At 33.7% G+C, this 18,007-nt stretch overlaps 1 protein-coding gene across 2 annotated transcripts in view; it reads left to right on the top strand.

The window, feature by feature from the left end:
* The window catches only part of ATM (Serine/Threonine-kinase ATM-like protein), a 47,896-nt gene extending 34,312 nt beyond the window's left edge, over window positions 1-13,584 (top strand). For both annotated transcript variants that reach the window (XM_016324429.3, XM_088483844.1), the window contains 29 exons: window positions 249-679; window positions 773-839; window positions 912-986; window positions 2,587-2,700; window positions 2,819-2,983; window positions 3,836-3,934; window positions 4,220-4,371; window positions 4,478-4,679; window positions 5,165-5,212; window positions 5,288-5,371; window positions 5,974-6,057; window positions 6,158-6,238; window positions 6,547-6,636; window positions 6,736-6,798; window positions 7,082-7,222; window positions 7,315-7,371; window positions 7,545-7,604; window positions 7,825-7,919; window positions 8,018-8,126; window positions 8,427-8,516; window positions 9,359-9,438; window positions 9,543-9,621; window positions 10,134-10,180; window positions 10,261-10,360; window positions 11,869-12,000; window positions 12,083-12,217; window positions 12,300-12,365; window positions 12,624-12,767; window positions 13,124-13,584. In XM_016324429.3, coding sequence (XP_016179915.1) covers window positions 249-679; window positions 773-839; window positions 912-986; window positions 2,587-2,700; window positions 2,819-2,983; window positions 3,836-3,934; window positions 4,220-4,371; window positions 4,478-4,679; window positions 5,165-5,212; window positions 5,288-5,371; window positions 5,974-6,057; window positions 6,158-6,238; window positions 6,547-6,636; window positions 6,736-6,798; window positions 7,082-7,222; window positions 7,315-7,371; window positions 7,545-7,604; window positions 7,825-7,919; window positions 8,018-8,126; window positions 8,427-8,516; window positions 9,359-9,438; window positions 9,543-9,621; window positions 10,134-10,180; window positions 10,261-10,360; window positions 11,869-12,000; window positions 12,083-12,217; window positions 12,300-12,365; window positions 12,624-12,767; window positions 13,124-13,201 — 3,168 coding nt within the window. In that variant the 3' untranslated portion in view covers window positions 13,202-13,584. The remainder of the gene's footprint in view (window positions 1-248; window positions 680-772; window positions 840-911; window positions 987-2,586; window positions 2,701-2,818; window positions 2,984-3,835; window positions 3,935-4,219; window positions 4,372-4,477; window positions 4,680-5,164; window positions 5,213-5,287; window positions 5,372-5,973; window positions 6,058-6,157; window positions 6,239-6,546; window positions 6,637-6,735; window positions 6,799-7,081; window positions 7,223-7,314; window positions 7,372-7,544; window positions 7,605-7,824; window positions 7,920-8,017; window positions 8,127-8,426; window positions 8,517-9,358; window positions 9,439-9,542; window positions 9,622-10,133; window positions 10,181-10,260; window positions 10,361-11,868; window positions 12,001-12,082; window positions 12,218-12,299; window positions 12,366-12,623; window positions 12,768-13,123) is intronic.
* Window positions 13,585-18,007: the final 4,423 nt, after the last annotated feature.

Raw genomic sequence — 18,007 nt, forward strand, 5'->3', positions numbered from 1 at the left:
TACAAAGCATTTGAACAACAAAATCCATACGGAGCTGAGATTGTTGCAATTTTTAACACCTTCATTCCCTGATTATTGTCATCCAGTCATCACATGGTTGTTGAACAACTGGCAAATAAAATCATTCATTTAGGTATCTTATTTGGAAGTGGATTTAGACCATTTTTTAATTTTTCACTGTTAATATATTTTGGTTGTGTGACCCTGATTTCTCTCTCGTGTTCTACATGGGCTGATGTAAATAATAGTTGACTTCTCAAATAATCATGTTTGAGCATGAGGGAAACTGGGGAAAGGCTCTTGAGTATTATGACTTGCAAGTGCGATCAGGTGTGTCAGGGCGGAAGAATGACAATTCTATGAGATTGTCACTGGAACAAACTGGAGCAGCAAATCCGTTGCCATTTGCCTCGGACGCATATGAGATGCAGAAGAGCAGACCTTATAAAGGGTTAATTAAATCATTGCAGCAGATAGGCTGTACACATGTACTTGACTTGTATTGCCAAGGGTTGACATCAAGCAAAGACCAGCTTCAGCATGATTTAGAGTTTGCTGAATTGCAGTATGAATCCGCCTGGCGTGCTGGGAACTGGGATTTCTCTTTACCTTGTGTTGGATCCTTTCCTCCTTCAACTGATGATATCAAACATGACCATTTTAATGAAAATTTGCACAGGTAATATGGTTAAGATTTATGCCTATGTTTATTTTAATCCAGAAGGTGTTGTTCTAATTCTTGAAAAGCTCATCTAATTATTCTTTTATTCAGTTGTTTAAGGGCACTCCAAGAGGGTGATTTGAGTGATTTTCAAAGAAGACTGAGGGATTCAAAGCAGGTAATATTTATTTCCTTTATTGTTGTTGTACTTGTGGACTCCATGCAGTTACTAACATTTTACATCTTATAGGCACTTGTGTGGAATATTTCTCATGCAAGTGAGGAGAGCACCGAGTATGTTCACCTAACCATCATTAAACTTCAGGTACTTATTTATACCTTACGTAGATCCTTGATTTTTATCACAACTACATCTATGTTGTCTAGCTCTGTTTTGAATGCATTTTGTATCTACCTTGCAACATTGGTGTATATCAATATCATCATGGCAACCACTGAAGACTTGTTATAGTATGGTGTGAGGAGCTCACAGCTGAGATGAAATTATATATCCATGATTTTCGTGTGTGTTTTTTTTGGGGGTTTGGGGGGGGGGGGGTTATGATTCAGTCATGCAGGGTAGAGTCACTCAAGATTAGGTTCATTTAGGTCCAGTTGTACTGGTAGGTTTCACTATTCAGATGCAAATGTGAGCATGTGTATAGAAAATACCTTGGAAGGTGTTTGGAGTGCATGATGGGATATAATCTAAGATGCTCCGACAATCCATTAAGTTGCCATTTCCATGTGTCAGTCACTCACACTTGATGACACTCGTGAAACATGATGGAATATATATCTCCGGACATGCTAGACACACCCTATTACCCTAAGACAGTCATTGTCACATGACTAAACCTTTCTTAACCAAAATATGAAAAAATAATCTTTGTAGATGCCTGAACACGGTCTGGACTGTGTTTGTTTCCTGCAAATGTTTTAAGCAAGTCTCTCCATGTGTTTACTGATGCTTCATAGGATAGAATGAATTTGAATCCCTTTCTTATGTTTGGTACAGTTACATTTTAAATTCAACAATCTCACGATAGACATGATACATGATAGGGCGTAATGGCGTTGTTTGTTCCATATAGCCGATCTCACCTAGTGGGATAAGGCTTTGTTGTTGTTGTTGTTGCTGCTGCTGTTGTTGCTGTTATAGTTTTCTAAATTTCTATCAAGAACTGTTTGACTCAACAAAATATCTTATGCTTATACATTTATTGTTTTTCTCCTTATCTGGGTTTATGGTGTGGAGAACTATAGTTATTCTTGGGACTCGCTTTTTATGCAACCAAAATGATAGGAGTCCTTCTTGAATTATGGTCCTTTTAGGTTTCTAGGCTAAATAAATAGTGATCTTTTGATCCACCTGGATTCCTGACTTGCAAACCTCATCTGCAACTCATAACTCATTCGTTATATATATCCTCTTTCACCTTGATAAACAATTTGGAAGTACAAAGTTTCCGTTTAAAGTTAGAAGCCAGAACATTTATTTGGGCTAGTGTGCTTGATCCAAGAATTATCATCGCCGTTTTCTAGGTTCATGGGTCAGATGAGGCTATTTCTCCTTATAGATATGTATTGCTTTACTCACTGACTAACTTTTTATGGAACTCTTTGTTATGCATTTTTGCAATGTATGTGGTGTACCCTGCTGCCTCTTTTTGTTGTAAGGTGCCATATATGGCAATATTTGAAGTAACATTTTTCTTGCGCTTATGTTGGTAATTCTTGACAAGGTTCTTGTGTGAGATAGGATTGGACAGTTGTGCTTTATAGATGTTCTATTGTTTGTTTCTGCTTTTGCTTATTGTTTGATAGATTTCTTGTCCTGCCATCTTCAACCATTCTTCTCTCAATAGTATTCTCCTTCTGCTCTCCCCACTCCTCCACTCTTCTAAAAAAACGGTCATTGACAGATGCTTCATCATATTGGCATGGCTTGGGATTTACGATGGCAAGATAATAGCACAATGATTAGTATACAGAAGCAAAATGTAACTTTTGAGCCTGTGATACCTTCAATTGAAAAGGTATTTGGTGCATTAGTCTGCCTGGCAGAAACATTTTAGAATTCTGGCAGTTATTTGTTCCTTTCTGATTGTCTATTCATTGATTTTGATGCATTATTATTTTTTCATTGTCAACTAGCTGTCACGGATGGATATGGACTGGCACTCAATTGTGCAACGGATGCAACTTCATATGAATTTGCTTGAACCTTTCATAGCATTTCGGCGAGTTCTACTTCAAATTTTAAGTTGTAGCGATTGTATGTTGCAACACCTACTTCAGTCCGCCTCCACTCTTCGTAAGGTACACTTAAAACCTCAATCACTGTTACAGATTTTAGGTGGGTCTGCATTTATTTAAGTTTAACAATAATGATATTTTGATGCAGAATTTTCTTTCCTCTCCTCAATATAAGCTATTCTTCCTATTTTACAAGAAAATATTAGATGAAAATCATTCATATATATGCTTTCGCTAACAGCTTTAGCTTTTCGTAGAGTTGGTTTACACTATTGAGCAGAGTCAGCATGGTTAACCGTAGTTCTGTTCACTTCCTCTTTAACCTTATTCTCCTCATGCTTGTTGACTAAGGTGGCCCTAAGCATGTTTAATGTTTATTTTCTGGTCCCCATTCTTGTGTGCATTATTTTTGAGCCTACAGCTTAAACCTTTGGGAGATTTGTTTTCTAGCAAAAGCACTATGCCAACTTCCCTTGAGGCTTTGCTTTTGTTTTATTTTTTTTTTAATAAAATATCTAAATTATGTTAAAACATTTAACACTTATATTTTAACTAAGCAGCATTTTTTCCATTAAAAAACTCCTAAACAGATAGCAGCAGTGTGATTTTACTCTATTAACTTTTTCTTTTTAGATATGTGGTCCTTGACATGGTATTTGACCAACTGTTTAGGGATTTGATCATTGTGTTCCACCTGATTCTAAAGTTTAATTTCAGCACAAAAACTTCTCTTGCAATGTTTGTTGACAGTTTAAGCTCAAGGGTTGTTGCATGAGAGGCTATTCTAATTTCTACAACTAAATCATTGATTCTCCAGCTACCATATTGAGCTTTCAGGAGATTACCTTAATAATTATCATGGAATCATGATTCGTTCACATTTTGTTATAGACTAATATGTTACTCAATTTTCAGGGATCTAGGTTCTCTCAATCAGCTGCTGCTCTACATGAGTTTAAGTTCCTTTCCGTTGAAGTGAAGGAGCAAAGTCCGTCCTTATATTGGCTGGGAAGGGTTAGTAGTTGCTGTTTCCGCCCTTGAGTTGGTGGTAGTTAGACAATTACGGTGTGTTTGGTTTGTGTTTTTATTTTCTTTTTTCATTTTCAGTATTTTCTGCTCTCAAAATCTTGTGAAAGAAAAACAGAAAACAGGATTTTATTGTTTTCCTTGTTCTCTTTTCCTTCACAAAATACTAAAAACAAAAAACACTGAAAATGAAAACACAAACTAAACACATCCTTAGTATTACTATTGTCAACCTTGTCAATTATATGTTAAGTATTGTATTCTGGATGGAAGCTTGAAGAAGCAAAGCTTCTGCGTGCTCAAGGTCAACATGAGATGGCTATCAACCTTTCAATGTATATATCACAAAGTTATCATTCTGATGAGGAGGCTTCAAATGTATGTCGGCTGATTGGGAAGTGGCTGGCAGAAACTAGATCTAGCAAGTTATATGACTATGACCTTTCTTCTGTGAAACATCTGAATATTATACTTAATTCTTTTTGTTTCTGGTTCATTGAGTTCCTTTTTTTTTTTGAAATAAAATTACAGCTCAAGAACAATTTTGGAGAAGTATTTGAAACCTGCAGTCTCTATAGCCGATGATGTGAATACTACAGATAAGAAGGCTATGGAAAGGAAATGTCAAACTCATTTTCATCTTGCACACTATGCTGATGCTCTATTTAGGAGTCATGAAGAGCGACTTAACTCCAATGAGTGGCAAGCGGCAATGCGCCTAAGGAAGCACAAGGTTCCTAATTAACTTATCCCAACTACTACACTTACAACAATCAGATAATATCAATTAGGGTAAAGTATGCATTTTTATCCCTAATGTTTGCAAGAAGTTTAAAAGATATCCGTAACGTTTAATTTATATCAATTTTAACCAAAATGTTTGCAATAAGGTTCAATTCTACCATTACACCTTAACTATGTTTATTAATATGGATTAAAATTGTCACCAACTCGAATACCTGTTATCATTTTTGTCCTCAATGTTTGATTTATGTTTCAAAATTACCTAACCAAACTGTCATTAACCGAGGAGTTGATGCATAGGGGTAGTATTAAAACGTATTTCAAATGTTTAGGTTAAAATTGATACAAATTAAATATTTGGGATATCTTTAAAATTTCTTGTAAATGTAAAGGGATAAAGAGCATATTACTGTATCAATTATAATTGGAAATTTGATGATAATTTATATGATCATGATATTTCTCATTTTGCAGACAATAGAGTTGGAAGCGCTCATAAAACGATTAAGGAATTCAACCAAGGTGGTTACAGATCTTTCATAATTCTTTTTTCTCCTGGTTGGTTGTCTGATGCTCTAACTTAAGTACATTACTTAGGGGGAGAGAACCGACTACTCCAGCAAAATCCATGAACTGCAAAAACAAGTAGCAATGGACAAGGAAGAGGCCCAGAAATTACAGGTTTTGTGATATATTTGATTAACCACTACCTATGATGAATTTAATATTAAAATAACCCACAGCTCTCATTTTGAACTTTTTGGTTAAATTACTTGATCCCTATATTTCATTCAAATCTCCGTATTGTACAAAAATTTCAATTAGGTCCCTATATTTTCAATATTTCTAATCAACTCCTGAAATGTAGAAACACTTTTCTATCAAGTCCTTATGTCTTTAGACTATAATCAAACCCTATTCTGGATGGGATAAATAGTTTGGTAATCTTTAAAAAAAAAAGAAACAATTTGGTACAATATAAGGATTTGATCACAAAATTTTTTAAACTGTAGGGAGTTGATTGAAAAATATTTGTACAACATAGTGACTTAATTAGAAATGTTTAAGCCTGGTCATTTTTTTTTTCACAACATATGAACTTGGTTACAAACTTTTCAACTATAGGAACTTAATTTAAAGATTTAGGAAAACTATAGGAACTTTCAGAATAAATAAGCCATTTCTTTTATTTTTCAAATTGATAGGTAAACTCTATTTTTATAATTACACTGCTAACCCCATAACTGATTTATTAACTTTTCCTCTGCCTTTCAACGTTGCAGGATGACCGGGATAATTTTCTTAGTCTGGCTTTGGACGGGTACAAACGTTGTTTAGTTATAGGTGACAAGTATGATGTGAGAGCGGTATGGAATAGATTCTTAGTTTCTTTTGCTATTAGTTGATTTGTGTTTGTACACTAGACACTATTGAGCTGCAAGATGATTGGAATTCTATGTTTTTCAGGTGTTTCGATTAATTTCCCTGTGGTTTAGTCTTCCATCTCGGAAAAATGTTGTAAATAGCATGCTTAGCGCAATTGATGAGGTATGCTATATAGCATCCTATCAAGTAATCTGACTTATTTAACATTGTACTCTTAGCTTTTGTTTTATTATTTATGAAGAAGAATGTTGTAAATAGCATGCTTAGCGCAATTCATGAGGTATGCTATATAGCATTCAATCAAGTAATCTGACTTCGTTACCATTGTACTCTTCCTTTTCTATTATTATTTATTTATTTAAGACTGAATATTCGGTTATCCAAAAATTACAACCAAAAAACAAAATAAAAAAACAAATAAAAAAACTGAGTTTTTGGGTTTGATGTTTATTGTATTTGAATTTTTGTAGGTTCAATCTTTCAAATTTATACCTCTGGTGTACCAGATTGCCTCTAGAATGGGTAGCTCAAAAGATGGACAAGGACCTCTTAGTTTCCAGGTTTGATTCATCAGTTCTAAAAGCTTCCTTTAGATATTTTCTTTTATTTTTTTGGTGTGTTTTCCTTTCTTTTACTTCATGTAAACATGGACTATGCAGTTTGCTTTGGTTTCTCTTGTGAAGAAAATGGCCTTGGATCATCCATACCATACAATACTTCAAGTATGTAACACTTCCTTTTATCTTCTATCAGGCAGTTGTGTTGCATGCCATTTGGATTATATTTTTTATTTGGTTCGCACTAGTAAAAAATTGTTCATATTCTTCTGTGGTTGAGGAACACAATCTACATTACTCTCTGGTTATATGTTTTTAATGCCAAATTTTATATTTTATCTCAATTTTGTTTTCCACTTATCTGGATGTTTGTCTTTCTGTACTGGTTCTAAGATTGATAATCAGATTGATACCAAAGTTCATTTCTATTTTTCTGGTTATATCTTAGCTTCTAGCTCTGGCAAATGGTGACCGTATCAAGGACAAACAGCGTAGCAAAAGTTCTTTTGTGGTGGATATGGACAAAAAGCTAGCAGCAGAAAATCTTCTCAATGAGTTGTCATCTTATCATGGAGGTATCATATGTCAGGTAACATGATAAGTTTTTTGTTGGTCTACTTTTAGTATGTTTTTAGTTAGGTGTAATTCTCAATCAATTAACTAAAACTGTCGCAATCACAGATGAAGCAAATGGTGGAGATTTATATCAGGCTTGCTGAGATGGAAACAAAGAGAGAGGTGGTCGTCATTTTTTTTCTTAGAAAACAAGAGACAAGATATCTATATTTAGTATCCGTTCTTATTGTGACTAGTGATTGTAAATTTATCTCACATCAGTTTCAATGATTTGCTTTCCAAGTAAACCCCACATCCTTATTTTTCTAAACCTTTTGATTGGATTAATTTTGCAGGATACCAATAAAAGGGTGACACTACCAAGGGATTTACGTAATCTCCCAGCACTTGAACTTGTGAGTATAGCACTTGACTTTCTAAATTCCTATGTGATAATGACATTTTCTGGTTGATGTTAATGACTGAAATTTTCATGTGCATGTTCACATATGCTTTGCTAACATGCTATACATATATCTAATTAGTTTGCTATATTGTCCTTTCAAAACTATTTAATATGCTAAACTTATTCGTTTTTCTTCTCCTTTTCTTTTTCTTTTGACTTTGCACTTTCAGGTACCTGTTGTGACGGCTACCATTTCAGTTGATCGTAGTTGTCAATATCCTGAAGGATCTTTTCCTTATTTCAAAGGATTGGTGGATTCAGTTATGTATGTCTCCTTCATTTATAGCCGTTGGTGACGAATTGCTCCTAGCACACATGCAATACTTAATGCTTAAACCTAGTTGATGTTGGTCTGGCGTACAGGGTAATGAATGGTATAAATGCTCCAAAAGTGGTTGAATGCCTTGGTTCTGATGGTTGCCGATATCGCCAACTTGCAAAATCTGGAAATGACGACCTAAGACAAGATGCTGTACGAGTTCTGAACTCTTATTGTGTCCTATCTTTTTAGCTTCTGTTGAAATTGTGTTGGAATAATTTTATTTTCAATCTTTCAAGTCAATTCCCAAGAAAGCATATTTGAGAAATATGCTTTATTAATACGTTTTCTATTTTCTGTTAATTCTTAATTGTCAGTATGATATTAGATTAAAGTATCATCTTAAGGTTAACAATATAGATTTCTTACCTTTCTGATTTGGATTATTTTTGTTCAAAACCCTGATGCCATACATTAGCTGGGTCTTTTGGCTAACATCTGAATTCTTGATAGGTAATGGAACAGTTCTTCAGTTTGGTCAACACATTCCTTAGGAATCATCAAGATACAAGGAAAAGAAGGCTAGGAGTACGGACCTACAAGGTATTTTAATGCTTTTATAAAGTTCTTGGTCTCTAATGTTTGTGTTTGGCAGAGAATTTATTAATCCTGGTGTGTAAACTGCATTGAGTGCTTTTTTTTAGGTGTGTGTATGTTAAGTGGCCATTGATTATTCAGAAAAATCACTTTTTAGGTTTGTGTAGATTTAAGATGTGAGTTGGTAACCACAGATAAATGGAGACTCTAGAAAACATTAAAAGAGATTTAACTATGGGTAAATTGAACATAGATACAATCTATGACAAGGCACTATGGCATGGCATCATTTGATCTATGTAGCCGGCTCTACCTAAATATTTAAGGCTTTATTTGTATCTGGATTTGATATATATATATATATATATATATATATATATATAATAATAATAATAATAATACTAACTTTTTGAGCAGTAAGAGTTGCTTCTCTGAAAGTAAATTTTCAAAATTCATTTAATTATTATTTTTGAAAGTTTTTTATTAGTTTATTGAATGCATCCATGCTGTTAGTTAACAATTTTAAGCAGGGATGTTAATAAAAGCTGGTTTGAACCCAGCTGGACTTCATCCAAACCAAATCTTAGAAAAACTAGTGATTCATTATGATTTTCATCTCATTATTTTCAATTATGTATCCAATATAGATAAATTATATGACATGCTTTAGAGGGTATATTTTGCTGGCAAATGAAATGCTTACAATATCTTTTCATCTTATGTGCAAATTTTATTTTCATGGTGGAAAATGACTTTATTGTTTACCTAAGTTTGTGTCTATTAATTTTTAAGGGACAGGAGACTGAATTCTTAAAATGGTTGGCAATTACTAATTTTGATGCAAATAGGTTGTTCCTTTTACTCCAAGTGCTGGCGTTCTTGAGTGGGTTAATGGAACTCTTCCTCTTGGAGAATATCTCATAGGGAGGTCAGTAAGACAGTTGTTTCTTTTTCTTTTTTCTTTTTTTTTTTTTCAACACGAAATTTCTTATTCTGTTCGTTTTTAAAGTTATTGGTCCTCCTTGAATTCAGTATGAGAAATGGAGGTGCTCATGGTCGCTATGGAATAGGGGATTGGCCATTCCTCAAATGTCGAGAGCACATGGCAAATGTAAGCAAATAACATTTTAAGTTATTTCTCAATGAGTGTAGAAATATTTCTTGAATTATGCTGAGGCATATTGCTGATTCAAACAGTAAATAGAGAAAACAAAAAAAAAGGGAGTGTGGTAGAGGGAACTCCAAAATACGAAAAATAGCCATTCGATAATCTTTTATATGTTGCAAAGCTCTGATGTTCGAACTTTTCTTTAAATTCTTACAAGATGTTTTGTTCTGTCTAGTTTTTCAGAATATTACTGATTTAATCTTGAACATAATTAATTGATGAGATCATTGACAAAATAGAATTGGAGGATTCTGTTACAAAAGCTAGCTAGTTTTATTGAAATTTGGAGGCAAAATAGATTGTATGCACAGTTTAATTATGCTTAATATGGTTAAGTATGTTTTATGTAAACTTCTAAACATTGAATGTATATTTGAATTTACGAGAGCATAAATGATATAAACAATTGCTTTCATTCTCTGATATATTGAACATAATGTGTCTTGTTTTTATAGGAAAGGGACAAACGCAAAGCATTCGAGGAAGTCTGCAGGAATTTCAGGTTTTTTCCTCGCCAATGCTTCTCTTTAAAATGACCTAGGTCACATAACAACTTCGTAGCTTAATGATGTTGCCGTGCAGGCCCGTTATGCATTACTTCTTCTTGGAGAGGTTTTTGCAGCCAGCTGAGTGGTTTGAGAAGAGGCTTGCTTACACTCGAAGTGTAGCTGCTAGCTCCATGGTAGGTGAACTGAACTATACTTTTCAAGCATGCCTATTTCATTGTTTGGACCATCCTGGGGCAATGAGATATCATATCTAAGTATAGTTTGTCATTAATCAAGATAAACTAAAGCACTCATTACACACTTATAGAAATAAAGCAGGTATTGATATCTTCTTGTAAATGATATCGTCCTTATTTCTAACACACACACTAACACAAATAAAATGATAAATTCAAAGTGAGTACTTTATGATACATCATTAGGTTTTATGTGCTATTTTTACCTCCCATGTTGGAAAGCAAACATGTAGCCATTGGTTTTGACCTCTAAAAAGATTAAAAAAAAAAATTCAAATTGAGTACTTTATGATACTTAATTGCCCGTCTTTACTTAATTGCCCGTCTTTGTTATCCTACTCTGCTATTTATTCCACTTTTGTTTTTATTTAATATTGAGTCTTAGAAAAACCTTGCAAACCAAACCCAATCTAAAACTAAACCTTAAGGTAGCGTTTGGTGGAGAGACAGAGACGGAAAGACTGAGACTGAGAGACAGAGATTAAGAGACAGAGATTGAAATAAATCTCAGTATTCTGTTTGGTGCAAAATGAGAGACAAAAATTGAAACAAGACTGGAACTCTAATTTAATTTGTACAAAGGGTAAAATTGGAATTAATTAATTGAAATGAGGGTATTTTAGGTATAAAATGTTATTAAAGTTTCAGTCTTCATCTCTAAAAATTTTAGTCCCATGTGTCCCTACTTTTTGGAAGTACTGAAATTTTAGAGACAGAGACAGAAATTTTAGTCTCAGTCTCTCAGTCTCTGTCTCAGTACTTCAAAACAAACGCTACCTAAGAAACAATTTTTCAAAGAAAATTAAAACACATTGAATTTTGTTCTTTAATCCAATTCAGATAACAAATAAAAAAAATGACAGTGAACCTCGATTAGTCAGACCATTATCCCCCCATGGTTACGAGTACCACCACCTTATCTGCTGCCATACTCACCATAGTTGCCACTGGTGCTGCTTCTATCTTAACCTTGCAGCACCACCATCTCCAGGCTTGTGCGGTTTTGCAAGACAATGAAAAGCATGATAGCAGAGGTGATCTTGTTCTTCAAATCAATGAGATGCTCGTGGTAGCTGCAAAGTGGGCCAACCTTTGCAAACTAGTGGTGGCCCAACCTTTGCAAACTAGTGGGCCATACATGGCCTCATGAGTCACTGGAGGATGTGAACAGAATAGCTAGTCTTAGACTTCTGAAACCATATTAAAATTGGTTCACGTTATTTTTAACCTGTTCAGTAGGTCTCATCTTTTAAACTGCTAAATAGGTTTCCAAAAATAAGTTTAACTGCAATCTGGTTTGGTTCTTGTTTCAGTCAAACCTTGCAACCCCATGTTCGAAATAACTTAGTTTTAAGCATTGTTTAGCTGGAATGTGAGTTATCTGAAATATTACCAAAATCCCCCTACAATTACTTGGTCTATTTAGTAGTTAATTCATATTTCAGGTTGGTTACATAGTTGGCCTTGGAGATCGGCATGCAATGAATATTTTAATTGATCAAGCCACTGCTGAGGTAGTTCACATAGATCTTGGTGTTGCTTTTGAACAAGGCTTGATGCTTAAGACCCCAGAGCGGGTAAGTCTTCAATTTGACCTTGAGGCATGCACTTATTTCCATCACCTTCTAGATTTTTATTTTCTCCTGTAACTTCTGGCAGGTTCCATTCAGGCTTACAAGAGACCTAATTGATGGAATGGGTGTAACTGGAGTAGAGGGAGTTTTCCGAAGATGTTGCGAGGAAACACTGTCTGTTATGCGGAATAACAAAGAAGCATTGCTGACAATTGTGGAGGTAATCATACTTCACTCAATTGTTTAGTATGAATTTGATTTGTTCTATATTTTTCTTCATAAAATATGATTGTCCTCTTCAGGTTTTTATACACGATCCTCTTTATAAATGGGCCTTGTCTCCACTGAAAGCTTTGCAGCGTCAAAAGGTATGTTAAACCATCAATGTTATTTTTCTTTATTCATCCAGCATCCAGCATCCCAATATTGAGGGTTTATATGAGGGCAGCCTAGTTTGGGTGGCTAGCTGAGATAAAATCAACGCTCATCATAAAAATCGGAATTTAAGCAGAATTTTTAACCTTTACCTTTTCCTTTATAATGACCATTAAATTTTTATATGGTTTTTGGATTTTTAACCTTGTGACTGGCTATTTTCACAATGCTATTCTCTCTTTTCTCCACAGGAAATGGATGATGATTTGGATACAAGTTTGGAGGAACCTCAAAATGAGTACGAAGGAAATAAGGATGCTGCACGTGCACTTCTGCGTGTCAAGCAAAAGCTAGATGGGTATGAAGAAGGCGAAATGCGAAGTATCCATGGACAGGTAGTTGGTTAACAAATATATTTTCTCAATTCCTTTACATACATGACTTTCTGCAACTGGTCTAAAACATAAACCTGTCAAAATGCAAGTTAACTGTTAAGGGCTTGGATTAAGTATTCAGCCGGTAACTATAAACAAGTTGCACATTATTTTTACATTAGCAAACAGGTAAATCCATCTTACTGGATTAAATTATTCAGTTAACCAGTTGTCTTGGATTAAAAAATGAAAATAAATAAAACAAAATAAAAAATCTTAAGCTGTCATTATTCTCCAATTACAAAGTTCAACCATTGATAGCATAAACCTTGGCTGAGAAACGCAATATACATGTGATTCTGGTATTTATATTGCAGGTGCAACAACTGATTCAAGATGCAATAGATCCTGAAAGATTGTGCCAAATGTTTCCTGGATGGGGATCTTGGTTATAACTTATAATGGAGTCCATGGCAACCCCTCTTTGTTATCTTGTACAGGCGGCCATTCTTTTGTTCTCTCCATCCACAAATTGCATATTCCGTTTTCTTGTATTATGTAACACTTCATTATTTTGGGGTGAGTTGTAAAATATTTTCTTGTATCATGTAATACAATCATTGTCGTTTCATGTTTACTTACAACGTAGAAGGTCTGATGATCTGCTACGTTCAAGAGCAAGTTTTTGTTCCGGCTTCTTTCCGTCAATAATGTATAGGGAAGAAAAAGCAATATTTATTGAGAGAGAAGTGTAATTATATATATATATATATATATATATATATATATATATATATATAGGTTAAATCAATACAATGATTGTGTTGTGGCACAAAAAGTTAACGTCTTCTTAGACTCAAACGTTAAGTTCATAAATATATATATTGTACGTATTAAGAAATTCGGAAAAAAATGTAACCCTCTAACAGCTAAAGTAGATAGCATAAATTAGAACGAAATCTAAACTTGTACTGAACTAACGGGTATCAGTTAATAAAAGCCAGCTGGGCTGTAAACAAATTTAAAAAATCATCTAAAATCAATTGAAAAGACACTTCTAAAATCTGAAAGAAGAAATTTCCAAAATAAAAAAAAAAACATTTAAAATATAACCAAAAAAATTTAAAACCTAACGAAAAGAAATATTCGAAACGTAATAAAAAGAAACATCTAAAATAATTGTAAAAGAACTTTTAAAATCTAAAAAAAAAAAGATTCAAAATATGAACACAATAAGAAATTTTAATTATGATAAAAAAAAGTATTACTTTAAATTTTAGAGATTTCAAATATTTTTCTTATAATGTACAATTAAAAGTAAATAAAAGCAAATTATTAAAATTGAAGGCATCAATTCGAATATATTTTATACCTCAAATGTTTAAATTTTAGAGGTTTTAAATGTTTTTTTTGGAAGTAAATGAAAACAAATAATACTTTTAGATTTCATATGTTTAAATTTTAAAAATTTTAGATGTTTTTTTCTATGATTTTAGATGTTCTTTTCAACGATTTTAGATATTTTTTGTTAAGTTTTGGATGTTATTTTTTAAAACATAAGAAAAAAATATCTAAAGACTAAGTAAAAGAAATATCTAAAATTATGATCTAAAAAAAACATTCAAAACCTATAAAAAAAGACACGTCCAAACCTAAGGAAAAGACGTGGAGGGAAAAGAAAAGAGAGGTGAAGGGAAGTAGGAGAGTGTATATTCTTTTAGTGTAGAACTAATTTTTAGAATTTTAAAATCAAACTATTTTAAAAAAAAAATTGACTATTTGAGTTAGTTTTTATATTTTTCACTTTCAATGTAGCTGAATTATTTACAACAGAAAAATCTTCATTGAACACATTATACTGTTATCAAGTTAAACATCATGCTAAGACCAAGACATTTTACTTCTAAGTTTTAATAGATGCCGCAACCGCATATCAAACAACAAAAATTCTCTTTCAATTATATGCTCTAACATATAATGTTAATTATAATTATATTCAAAATGCACCCAAATTATTAAAAGTAAATGAAAATAAATTATTAAATTTTAAATTATCTGGATTTAAGATGTTTAAACTTTAGAAATTTGAGATGTTTTTCTTGTAATGTACAATTAAAAGTAAATGAAAGCAAATTATTAAAATCGAAGACATTAATTCGGATATTTTTATACCTCAAATGTTTAAATTTTAGAGGTTTTAGATATTTTTTTGGGAATACATGAAAATAAATAATATCTTTAGATTTCAAATATTTTTTTTCTCTGATTTTAGATATTCTTTTCAATGATTTGGATTTTTTGATAGATTTTAGATATTTTTTTATGATTTTAGATATTTTTCTATTAAATTTTTTATGTTATTTTTCAAAACATAAGAAAAAAAACATTTGAAAATTAAGTAAAAAAAATATCTAAAACTATTAGAAAGAATCATAAAAGAATCTAAAAAAAGAACATCCCAAACCTATAAAAAGATATAACATTTCAGTTTTTTAATTATATTTATTACTTAATTAATTAAATTTATAATAATTTGAATTTTAACTTCATAATAAAATATTAGAAGATGTTGGAAAAAACTCAACAAAGGTTCAAAACAAGAACCTGTCTAACAGCGGAATCACCAAAAAATAATTTTCCCACAACATGTGCGATTAAATAGGCAATACTAAAGATACTCCAAGCAGCAAATATAATGACAGAAATTAAATAATCAGACACCAGAATTTTAACGTGGGAAAACTCCCAAAAGAGGGACAAAAATCCCACGGGACCTAGTCCAGAAAATCTTCCACTATTAGAATAATGGGTACACAAACAGTCTTCCTAGTGACACTAGGACATCTCAACAATCGACAAAATACATCATCAAAATTGATGGAATGAACATAAACCCTCCACAAAAGTGGGTATCTCAAATCAGGCAAAAGAGAAGGCAATACAGCTAGTAAGTTATATCCTAATGTTCATCTCTACACCAGGAATAACATACTAAAATTTCATAAGAAATGGAGCAAGTTTACCAAATCAATGTGATCAAAATGTAACTGCCCTTTTCCCCCAAATTCCTTTTCTTCGGCGCTGAAGCTTTGTGCTTCCTTTGCTTTCAATTTCAAAAGAAAGCTTCTCTCACTCTTCTCCCGTGGCAATTAGCCACTTTATTCTTTCTTTTTTTTTTTTTTGTTTTAAAGCTTGTAGGCCCCACTTGGTTGGGGATCCACTAACAAATCTCTCCCTCATCAACTCAAGTGGAGATAGACTGCTCCACTAAGTCCGCCTTCTCTTTACCGGAACCAAACTTCACTGCAGGTAAACTCTTAGTCATCATATCTGAACTATTATCATCAGTATGGATCTTCTCAAGTGCATATGACTTCATCTCAAGCGCTTGACGTATCCAATGATACCTCACCTCTATGTGCTTCGATCTGGAATGAAACATTGGATTCTTGCTGAGATGGATAGCACTCTGACTGTCACAAAATAACACAAACTTCTCTTGATTGATGCATAACTCTTGTAGAAATTTCTTCATCCACAAGAGTTCCTTAGAAGCTTCAACAACAGCAACGTATTCTGCCTCTGTAGTAGACAAAGCAACACATTTCTGAAGTCGAGATTGCCACGACACAGCTCCCCCTGCAAAAGTCATCATATAACCAGAAGTAGACTTTCTTGAATCAAGATCCCCAGCCATATCGGCATCTGTGTAACCATCCAACACAGGTTGGCCACTCCCAAAGCATAAACAAACTCTAGAAGTACCATTAAGGTATCTGAGAATCCACTTCACTGCTTGCCAGTGTTCCTTACCAGGATTAGAGAGAAACCGACTAACAACTCCAATGGCATGAGCAATATCCAGCAAGGTGCAAACCATAGCATACATCAAACTGCCAACTGCAGATGCATATAGAATCTTCTTCATTTCCGCTTTCTCTTTCTCACTTGTAGGACATTGCTGCGAACTCAGCTTGAAATGATTAGCAAGTGGAGTACTAACAGGTTTGGAATTACTCATGCTAAACCTCTCTAAAACCTTCTCAATGTACTTCTGCTGCGACAACCACAGTTTTCCATTCTTCCTGTCACGAGTGATACTCATGCCAAGAATTTTCTTTGCAGGACCCAAATCCTTCATAGCAAAGAATCTGTTCAAGTCTTTCTTAAGACTTTCAATCTTCTTAGTGTCATGACCAACAATCAACATGTCATCAACATAAAGCAAGAGAATTATAAAATCACCATCAGAGAATTTCTTAACATAGACACAATGATCAAAAGAAGTCTTACTATACCCATGACCTTCCATGAAGGAATCAAACTTCGTGTACCACTGCCTTGGCGCTTGCTTCAACCCATATAAGCTCTTCTTCAACTTGCATACAAGGTGCTCATTTCCTTTAACCTCGAAACCCTCTGGTTGCTCCATATAAATTTCTTTATCTATGTCACCGTGAAGGAATGCAGTCTTCACATCAAGTTGCTCAACCTCTAAATTCAAGCTAGCTGCCAATCCAAGCACAACTCGAATAGAGGACATCTTCACAACTAGAGAGAAAATTTCCTCAAAATCAATACCTTTTTTTGCTTAAAGCCTTTCACAATCAATCGAGCTTTGTACCTTGGTCGTGAGACATTTTCATCTGCTTTCAACTTGAACACCCATTTATTCTTGAATGCTCTCTTGCCCTTTGGCAACTTCACCAATTCAAAAGTATGATTCTCATGCAAGGATTTCATTTCTTCTTGCATGGCCTTCAACCAATCTTCCTTATGCTCATTAGACATAACTTCCTGGTAGCTCTCCGGCTCTCCAATTTCAGTGTTCATCACATACTCATGAGGAGAGTATTTTTGGGAAGGATGACGCTCTCTAGTAGATCTTCTCAGTTCAGGCTCAACTGGTGGTTCAGGTGGAACTTCAACATCTGGCACTTCAGGTTGAGGTGTAGGTTCATCATGCAAATCATCACCATCATTATCAACTTGTACATCTCCCCCATCAACAGGAGGTCTAGTGGAAGGACCAGGTTCATCATCAGTAGAACGTCTAACAATTATTGTTGGCTTATCTGTCTTCTCAAGGTCTTCAATAGTTTGGTCTTCAAGAAAAATCACATCTCGGCTTCTAATTATCTTCTTGCTCACCGGATCCCATAATCTGTAACCAAAGTTTTCGTGACCATAACCCATGAAAATACACTACTTTGACTTACCATCAAGTTTAGACCTTTCATCTCTTGGAATGTGAACAAAAG

Source organism: Arachis ipaensis, chromosome B10 (assembly GCF_059453495.1).
Source record: "Arachis ipaensis isolate K30076 ecotype BB chromosome B10, ASM5945349v1, whole genome shotgun sequence".
Lineage (NCBI taxonomy): Eukaryota > Viridiplantae > Streptophyta > Magnoliopsida > Fabales > Fabaceae > Arachis > Arachis ipaensis.